The 10,856-nt window shown below is 39.8% G+C and overlaps 1 protein-coding gene across 1 annotated transcript in view; it reads right to left on the reverse strand.

The window, feature by feature from the left end:
• LOC144963235 (uncharacterized) overlaps positions 1-5,165 on the reverse strand; it is a 6,240-nt gene extending 1,075 nt beyond the window's left edge. Inside the window, exons 1-2 of the mRNA XM_078897080.1 lie at positions 5,033-5,165; positions 1-1,133 (exon numbers count right to left, since the gene is read on the reverse strand). The exon at positions 1-1,133 is cut by the window's left edge and continues 1,075 nt beyond it. Coding sequence (XP_078753206.1) covers positions 1-1,117 — 1,117 coding nt within the window. The 5' untranslated portion in view covers positions 1,118-1,133; positions 5,033-5,165. The remainder of the gene's footprint in view (positions 1,134-5,032) is intronic.
• Positions 5,166-10,856: the final 5,691 nt, after the last annotated feature.

Genomic DNA, 10,856 nt, shown 5'->3' on the forward strand with positions numbered 1-10,856 from the left:
TAGCTGATGACGGTATACTTGTCGCCAATCGACGATTGGACCTAACTCTGTGCCGATATCTGGGTACAGATGTGAAAGCATTCTCTTCGCCTAAAATTCTTGATGCTGTTGTAGTGAAGTCATGGTTTGTTAAGTACACTTTGTTCCGGTAACTGTCACCTCGACTTTTCATTGTGCTTTTGAAGGTTGTTGGGTTGTATTTGCTATCGTAAAAGAAACTGCCGTCTTCTGAAGTGGACGAGGAAAAATGAGAGGCATTATCTTTGGAGAAGTTGCTAGTACTGATGATGTTATTTTCTTTGTTGAAGCATGTGATTCTTTTCACAGTAGGTTGACTGCTACTCGTGTTTATCAAAAGCCGTGTCTTGTTTGCCTTACCTTTGAAACAACTTCCCTTACTCATAACTTTTTTCCTTCTTTCCTCGTTTTCACTCGGTAAAAACGAAGCTTCTGGCTTTTGTCCGGTCGAAAAACAAAGACACGGATAAGTTTTGCATTCCCAGCAAATTGTTTGAGGTCTACTTAATGGCACGGTGTTGGAGCTCAAGGAGAAATTGCAGTTGCTTCCACAATATGTTGTCCGGGACATCGATATAGTATTTTCAACCATGGTGCCACAGGGGGCAATCGGGCGCGTTATCACCGCGGACTCCGAAGTAGAACATCCTCCAGGACGAACTGGTGTCGCTTTCCCAAACACTCCACAGCCCCATTGTTGACGCATTTCCTCTGGTAAAACAGCGCTAGGACTACAGTTGTAGCCCATGCCTTTACACTTACAGTCAGAGGGCTTTTTGGGAATGGTCTTTTTCGTTGAATACTCTGCAATAGGATTTTCATCCGTCATTACGGAAGGTAGAAAAGGATCTCCACGCTTCATCTCACCAGTTTCCTGTTTGAGAATGACCACACTATTTTTAGATCGTTTAGTCCTTCTTTGTCTTTTCGAGATAACACTGTTCGATTGAGATTTTTGCTTCTTTTTCTTGGTATCAAATCCTTGGAGCCAAGACGTGGTTTTAGCTTTGATGTTTGGAGAAATCTCAATGTCTAATACGTCGTTTGGGCGGACTGAGGGAGTTTTATCTTCTGAATCCTCATAGTCATCAAAAAGCATTGTTCATTACATTCATCTGAAATTTATAAACATAAAAATAACAATTATAATTTGTAAAGCTTATTTTATGGTGAATTTTCATTTTTTCCCCGCTTGGAAACTAGGAATTTCTGAACTTTCAAGTAGGCAGCTCTGCACTAAAGTCCCTATAACTGTAGCCATCGTAAACTTAGAGCCTGACACGGACCAATGAAATGCCCCAAAATGCAAGACAACGACCATCAAAAGAAAGCAAATCGTGAGTTGTATTTGTATTCGATAGTTCAGTCAATGATATCATTTGTTTCCTTGAACACTACTAACAACTCAATGGGCAGTGCACTAACCTAAAAATGACGTCACAATACAAGTCCTAGTTTTGGGTTAGAATATAACGCAGGATGTGGATAACAAACACTAGAGGTTTACACAGTTTAACAATGTGTTGGTGTGATTCATCTGGCGGACAGAGCATGTGATTATTTTACCTGAATGTGTGTTTTGATAAAATATTCACCAGTTATGATCGCCATACCAATCGCACCAACACATAAATCTATGTGTTATCTTAAACGTTTAGAGTCTGTAAGATGGAATTGAGTGAGAGCGTATACACCTAATTGGCGATCTGAAACAAATGACAAAGAGTGACGTTAACTTATTCGCTCGCTATCGTTAGAGCGTCGCCACTGAAAAACTCATAGCCTGACCGTAGCCTTAGTTAACATAGCCTGATCGTAGCCATCGTTATGTTATAGCCTGATACTGAAATCCAAAAGGACTGGCAGTTTGACGTCATTATTTGGTTTTTGCACCGCCTAGTGAGTTGTCGTTAGTAGAGCTCATGGAAAGAAGTTATTTCATTGGTTGAACTATTGAATACAACTCACGATTTGTTTTCTTTTGTGGTAAAAGACTGGCATTTTGACGTCATTTTTTGGTCAGTATCATGCCATAACTTTACGAAGGCCACGGCCTGATCAGGTTATAGATAGTATGCAGATGACGTCACTCAGGCCTTTGTTATTGTTTTTGCCATCCGCGTTTGTGAGTTGTTCTCACTAAACTGTATTAACCAGACTATAAAAGTTCATGGTTACACAGAGTTTGTGTGTTGGTTCGTTATACTTCCGGATGGCAATGTTGTGAACTCCTTGGCCAAGCGCATTCTATCTATAAGTTAACGATGGCTACGACCTGACACTAGGACTTATCTTTTGACGTCATTTATAGATTAATCAAAGAGCTGAGTGACGCCATCTTCGTTCCTTCTATAGAGGGAACGAAGATGATGTCACTTAACTCTTTGTTATTGTTTTTAGACAGTCGTTTTACTGATTAGTTCTCACTAAATATATCAAACTTTTGATGCTATGCGTTTGGAACAATAACGCATGACATCCGCCAGCCGGATATAACGGTAGCCATCGTTAAGTTAGCCTGACACTGAAACCCAAAAAGACTGGCATTTTGACGTCATTATTTGTTTTTTTCACCGCCTAGTGAATTGTTAGTAGTGCTCATGGAAATAGGTGGTCCCATTGGTTGAACTATTGAATACAACTCATGATTTGTTTTCTTTTGTGGCCAAAGACTGGCATTTTGGCGTCATTTTTTGGTCAGTGTCAGGCTATAGATAGTATGCAGATGACGTCACTCAGGCCTTTGTTATTGTTTTTGCCAATATATAAGTATAACGGACCAACACACAAACTCTGTGTAACCATGAACTTTTATAGTCTGGTTAATACAGTTTAGTGAGAACAACTCACAAACGCGGATGGCAAAAACAATAACAAAGGCCTGAGTGACGTCATCTGCATACTATCTATATGTTAACGATGGCTACGATATAACGTACCAACACACAAAACAGTGTGTAACCTTAAACGTGTATAGTCTGATTAACACAATTTAGTGAAAACTACTCAAAAAATGGCTGGCTAAAAACAATAACAAAGAGCTGAGTGGTGTCAATTGCGTTCCATGTATAAACGCTCAAGGTTACACAAACTACTCTGTGTCGGTGTTATATCCGGCTGACGGATGTTGTATTTTACCTAAACGCGTAACATCAATATTCAATGTTATATATTGAGTGCTTACCTTTAGCAAGTGTGTGTTTCTGGATTGTGATGACTGTTTAATCTAGTGATCTTTGATCACATTTCGATCATCCCGCGATTTTTTGCATGTGGGCGATAGACCAGTTTTCTTACAATGCCAAATTCCTTTGATCTTTTCATCGTTTGCAATAAAATGACTCAAACTTTAAAATGTTTATAGTAATGGTGGAGTGGGGAAAATAATAATAACAAAGTTGCATTCAATGGCGCGGTGCAGCTTAACAAATAATTTTGGGTTGTTTCAAATAGTGTAATAATAGATAGCTTTTATCTAGTACTTCACAGCGTTGAAACACGCTCACAGCGTTTATAATTTATCTCTTCCCAGGTGGACAACCGCCATATTATATTGGACGACACAAGCAGCCCGTTAGATGCTTATATATTTTTTGGACAAAGCCATTGATTTCAGAGGGGGATGCTAAAAATATTTGCGCTTGTCTCTGATAGGACATAACGCCCGACCAACTGTTGAGCAAGACAGCTCATAAAGGTCGGACGAGACATGTGACTACGAAATCCCACTGATCACCCATCGAGCACACTACGTGTTCGCCATTCTTGGATTATGTTCACTGGAGAAGGCGCCAATACCACTGAATCTAATCTTCTCAGGCCTTTGTTATTGTTTTTGCCATCCGCGTTTGTGAGTTGTTCTCACTAAACTGTATTAACCAGATTGTTTATGTCAAGTGTGTACAAAGTGTACAATTTGCTGTGTCATTTTGAACCCAGGGTGACATCATGATAGTGGGTGAACCCAGGGTGACATCATTCGATGATGTCGTCGTCATCACCAAAACCACCATGGCAACCAACGTTATCCTCATCCACCATCATCATTTTTTTTTTTTTTTTAAATATTTTGAGGACTGATGTTAAGTACACATTTTACCTTTTTTCAAGGGTTTTCAAGGGAGAAATTCCGTAAGCTCCTCGGGGTAGCATCTCTTTCAATTAGTATTTTCACAGTGGTTCTTTTGTCAGGCGTTTAGTTATTCAATTTGTCAATACATAAAAGCATTTTTTTAAAACTATAGAAGAAACCTTGATAGATTAGTGAAAGTTTAACATTTCATAACATAACCATTGTTTGTTTGTTTTTTCTTAGGATTAATTAAATGAATAACTGGGTTGTTTCCCTTAGAACGAGGAGCTTACGGAAGGCTTCCCTTTTTCAAATGTTGGCTCTAAAATGAAAGCAGCCGTTTCAATCAAACACTCAAAGACACTCTCAAATGCAATCAATTCTATTATTGTTGTCGCTGTTATACTGACTTACTCCCGACTCTAAAATACAGTTATTTTGCGTAAGCACGGAAATGGAAAGCATTTTTCAAGTTGAGAGAATGAGGGACGTGATGCCAATTTAACTCCACGCACAAAAATTAGTTAATTTAAAGAAATATCACATGGCTTTTCTTCAAATTTGATTGGGTGTTTATTGGAAAAAAAAATAATTGTTTTTCACTTTCTAAATATCATCGGTGATCAATCACGGGGAAATTAATCTGCCGCTGAAGTGGGTTGACAATACCATTTCATTGGCTCCCAACTTTTATCGCAGATGGCTTTGAAAAAAAAAAACAACAACCAAAAACCAAAAATGACAAACTCTATATTGCATTTTTTTTCGGCATGTTCTTTTGTCAATCTTCCGACTTACATGTAAAATCAGCTGATCACCGTTCAAACGGCTCAGTGCCTACTGATTGGATCTGGGACACGAGCGAAGGTTATCGTTTACAGACAGATCGTAGAACGTAAAGCGTGTATTTAAATGATTCAACAACACACACAAATGAATTACCTGTCATACTGAAGAATTCATGGTCTGTTCAAGAGACGCCAAGCTTAATTCTCTTCTTGTTTAGACATGATTGCATGTTCATCACTCGGAATAATGATCAACGACTCAAGAAAACAGTGAGCACGGGTGTTTTCGAAAACCGTGCTGAACGCATTTTGATGCTGATTCGTGCGTACTTTATTTCCACTCGAAGGAGAAAGAAGATTAATATATCGTGACTCTTCAATAGGAACGTTAACAATAACCACATATGCAGGTCTGACATCCGAACCCACTTATGAGCCTAGTTTAACATTGTTGTAATGGTCAATATTTTGAGTCTTTTTTTGAGATTTCCATTACAACAGTGAACTCAGACTATCAGACTTGAAAATAAGTGCACGTCGGTAGTGTCCCCTTTAATTAACAAATGTTCCTTTGAAATTAAAACTGCGACAAATTGTAAGGGACAAGATCTTCACAATAAATGAATAAATGAATTCAACTAAATCAACAAAGAGTAGAAATAGGATATTATTAAAATACCAAAAATGTCTTGTTCCTTTGTTTATTAAAAAAAAAAATGAAATAAAAGAAAGAAAAACGTAGCCCCAATGGGATGCTGCACTGCGGCTGAAGCTTGGGTTTTCTCCATATTTTCTCGAGATATTATATCTACCCTTATAAAAAACATCCACTGAGGATGATAAAGTAAATGTTATGTCATTTATTGATCGATTAATTATTACGAATATTTAGTATTTGTTATGGACGACACCCGACAGTGTCAAAGACGATGGACATCACAATGAGGCCACAGATCCAAGCCTACTGATACAGCTTTCACTTTCATGGTACTTAGACTTATTAGACTCATTCTATCAATCCAAACAGAAACCATCCCCTTATTTTTTGGAGACTTGTGGCCTTTATGAAGCGTATATGAAGAGTTTTGTTGTGGAGAAGTGTGGAATATCCACGTCAGCCTGAAAATATTGTCAAAGAGAACTAAACCCTGCTGAACGGAGCAGCACATTGCGGATGAATTGACATGTACATATATTCAGGTCTGACATCCGAACCCACTTATGGGCCTAGTTTAACATTGTTGTAATGGACAATATTTTGCGTCAGTTTTTTTTTTTTTTTAGATTCCCATTACAACAATGAACCCATTAGGAATTGGGTTATCAGACCTGCAAATCAGTGCACGTTAGGATGAACTCATGACACCCTCCAGACAACAGATCGGAAAAGAGTAAGGTTACTGAAACACTTTTCAGAATGAAATTGTGAAAATATAAAACCCTGAAAGCCAATAATGAAAGCAGCGTTTTGATCTTTTAGATACTTTTCACTTTTCACTACTCTTATATTTAACCAGCTGCCGTACCTACAATGGAAAAACACACATGAAAAAAAAATTAGCAAGAAAAGTCCTTCAAATATCGATCGATTTTAATGACCCTCATCTTGGCAAAAACTTTCAAACCTGGGACCTCGCCAGGTCCCAGGTTTGAGAGTTTTTAACCAAGCTGAGATTCATTTAAATCGATCGATATTTGAATGAATCAAAACATAAAACTATGTGTAAACTTCAACGCTTATAATCTGATCGAGTGTTAACCAATCACCCATTTGGCGGTATAAAAACAATAACAATGATCAGAGAGAGGTCGATTTCATTCCCGTTATTATATAAACAACCACCCATGCTTATCCGACCATGTTTGAAGAGGTGTCACAAATTCCATGTTTTGATTGGTCAAAAATCTATTGTTCTAACCCTCAAGTTTTGTATTTGTGACAATGAAATCAATTTCCCGCACCGAGTTCATTCCGACATAATGCCGTTACTAGGGGCAGCGTGGCTCAGCGGTACGGTCCAAAAGGTACCGAGTTGGACAACCCGCCTCGTTGTGTGGCCTTGAACAAGTCACATCGCCCTAACTCACTTTGCGGTGCTGCACTGCGGCTGACGCCTGGATTATTCCAGTCTTCCCTTGGAATTGACTCTAAAGACAATAAATTTCCCCTTAGGGATGAATAAAGGGATTAAAAAAAAAAAATTATTATTGTTGTTGAGACGGTGGGTCATATTTGTCTTTGTTGAAAAGTTGAGAGTCAAATTCTCACTTTAAAGATGTCTGGTAGATAAACATTGTGTCGTCCAGAGACATCGATAGATCCTCTCCTCTCTCTCTCTCTCTCCACCCCCACCCCACCTTATACCTCTTGTCCACTTCGTTTATTTAAACCTCTTTGTTGTGCGCGGTATTCAACATTGTAACCCACCGTCATAAAACTGATGAAAATCGGACCCATAAAACTAACTTTAGAAATAAAGTGATAAAGAATTCGAACTGTGGTATTCTTGCTATGGATGAAACTGTCTGTGTTTTCCACCATTACGAAAATAAACTAACCCAACGATTCACAATTTTGGCTAAAAATTCAATTTCCAGCAACTAGGTCGTCCCGACTTAGTATGTATCCCATTGAGACGGTAGGTAATAATTAGGCTCCACAATCATCATCATCATCATTATCATCATCATCATCATCATCATCATCATCATCATCATCATCATCATCATCATCATCATTATCATCACCATCATCATAAACATCATAGTCACCGCGATATCAATATCCATCATAAAAACCACAATGGAAATATATATATATTTTTTTGGGTGTGAATCTGTATTCATTTCAAAGATTAATCTCAATATCTAAATTCAAAACCTATATTATTATGACACAAATTAGTGGAAATACGGTTGACACTCACCCCGTGTGGTGTCCGGGGTCCCTCAACTGAGAGGGTCAAGAATAGCCCAACGCCAAGCCAGCGTGTCGTAAAAGGCGACTAATGGTGTGTGATTCCCCCATCTTTGAGTCACCTGGTCCTCCAGGTTGGGGGTTGGCAAAGGGTTAACACCCCTTTCCGTTAAACTCAAACCGTTACAGAAACACAGACAGACAAACTAAATCCTTTTTTTAGCTTGGGCGACCGAAGAGTTTCTGGAATTACAGAATTTATGAAGGACAACAGACAAAGCCGAAAGGACTCTGCTGACCCGATGACGTCTTCGCCAAACAAGCAGCTTCGAATTGCGTCGTGGAACGTTCGCAGCATGTATGAAGCAGGAAAAAGCTCTCAAGTTGTGACTGAGATGAGAAGATACAGGCTGCATATACTTGGAGTAAGCGAAACCCACTGGATACAATCCGGACAGAAACACCTCAAGTCTGGGGAGAAGATTTTATAGTCAGGGAGAGGGGACGGGATTCATACACAGGGAGTAGGAATAATTCTAAGCAAGTTTGCCCAGAAGTCACTGAGAGGATGGGAACAATGCGGAGAAAGGATCATCATGGCGTCTTTTACAACACGGAGTAAGAAGATCAGCATGAACATCGTACAGATCTATGCCCCAACAAATGATGCAACAGATGAGGACAAAGATACATTTTATGGTCTGCTACAACAAGTCATTGACAAGTTGCCAAGGAAAGACATCAACATATTGATGGGAGATGCCAATGCAAAAGTGGGACAGGATAACGTAGGCTATGAAGGTATCATGGGACGTCATGGCATGGGAGAAATGAATGATAATGGAGAGAGATTTGCAAATTTCTGTGCATTCAACAGTTTGGTGATTGGAGGATCAGTGTTCCCCCATAAGAGGATCCACAAAGCAACTTGGGTCTCACCAGATGGTGTGACAGAAAATCAGATTGATCATTTTTGTATCTCTCGTAGATTCAGACGTTCATTGGAAGATGTGACAGTACGGAGAGGGGCAGATGTTGGATCAGACCACCACCTGCTATTGGCAAAGCTTAAGCTCCGACTCAGAAAACACGGGGCCAGATCACATACAAGAAGAAAATTCGAGGTGAATGCACTTGATGGGGAAAAGAATGAGGAATTCAAACTACAATTGAGTAATAGATTCCAACCTCTTACTGAGCTCGAGGAGGACATAGATGTAGAGTCACATTGGGCAAAGATCAAGGAAGTCTACATAACAACTTGCCACGAGGTATTGGGGGTAAAGAAATCGGAACATAAAGAATGGATAAGTCCAACCACCTTGGACCTTATTGAAAAGAGGAGAACAAGGAAGGAACAAGTGAATGCAAGCCGAACAAGGGCTTCAAGACTGGATGCACAAGAGCAGTATCGAGCCATAGCTAAGGAAGTCAAAAGATCTGTGAAGAAAGACAAGGAAGCATTCATGAACAGACTTGCAGAGAAAGCAGAAGCAGCAGCGACTGGAGGACACATGAGGATCCTTTATCAAACTACCAAGACACTTGCTGGAAAATATGGGAAACCAGAGGTACCAGTCAAAGACAAAGATGGGAAAACTATTTTTGGAAAAGAGGCTCAATCTGAACGATGGAGGGAACATTTCAACTGCCTTCTGAACAGACCACCACCAGACAACCAGCCAGAAATTTTGCCTGCAAGGAATGAGCTACCAATTAGCTGTGATCCACCATCGATAGCAGAGATTGTGGGTGCCATTAACAAGATGAAAAGGGGGAAAGCTGCTGGACCAGACCAGATTCCACCGGAGGCTCTAAAAGTTGATGCGAAAAGAAATGCTGAGGCCCTGCACCCACTATTTGAGAGAATCTGGAATGACGGGATATTCCCAAAGGATTGGAAGGAAGGACATCTTATCAAGCTTCCAAAGAAAGGGGACCTCAGTAATTGTAATAATTATCGAGGCATCACTCTTCTTTCTATCCCAGGAAAGGTTTTCAACCGTATTATTTTAGAGAGAATTAAGAATGCAACAGATGCTAAACTGCGGACGAACAGGCAGGTTTTCGGAAAAACCGTTCAACCACCGACCAGATTGCCTCTCTGCGAGTCATAGTAGAACAGTCTATAGAATGGAACTCTCCTCTTATTGTCAACTTTCTGGATTACGAGAAGGCTTTCGACAGTATTGACAGAGCAACATTGTGGAAAATTCTGGCACATTATGGACTCCCTGAAAAGATAGTAAACCTCATTAAGGAAATGTATGAAGGATCAAGTTGCAGGGTTGTACATGAAGATCAGCTTACTGACAGCTTTGAAATTAAGACTGGTGTCAAGCAGGGATGCTTGCTCTCACCATTCCTGTTCATCCTTGCCATTGATTGGCTAATGAAGGAAACCTCCAAAGGGAGAAGAAATGGGATACAGTGGACCCCCTGGACACAGTTGGATGATCTGGATTTTGCAGATGATCTGGCTCTTCTGTCCCACACCCAGGACCAGATGCAAGCAAAAACCACAATTATAAACAGCCTCTCGGAATCAATTGGTCTAAGAATTCACCCTGCAAAGTCAAAGGTCTTGAGGATAGGTACGCGTCAAAGGGAGCAGATCAAAGTAAAAGATCAGGAACTCGAAGATATAGACACTTTCTGCTATCTCGGAAGTATAATTGACAAGGATGGAGGCACGGAAGCAGAGGTGAAAGCACGAATAGGAAAGGCACAGGCTGCATTCACATCTTTGAACAGAGTTTGGAGAACTAAAGATATCTCCCTTCAACTAAAGCTAAGACTTTTCAACTCAAACGTGAAGTCTGTCCTACTGTATGGATGTGAAACTTGGAACGCATCACAGGCATGTATAAGGAGGGTACAGATTTTCGTAAACAGGTGCATGCGTAAGCTACTCAGAATAAAATGGATGGATAGAATAAAAAATGAAGAAGTATGGAAAAGAACACAGCAGAAACCAGTGGGAGAGGATATAGGAAGAAGACGATGGAGGTGGATTGGACACACGCTTAGAAAGAATGACTCAACTATAACAAAGAAAGTA

The sequence above is a fragment of the Berghia stephanieae genome, chromosome 1 (assembly GCF_034508935.2).
Source record: "Berghia stephanieae isolate SIO BIC M18660-M18661 chromosome 1, UCSD_Bste_1.3, whole genome shotgun sequence".
Classification (NCBI taxonomy): domain Eukaryota; kingdom Metazoa; phylum Mollusca; class Gastropoda; order Nudibranchia; family Aeolidiidae; genus Berghia; species Berghia stephanieae.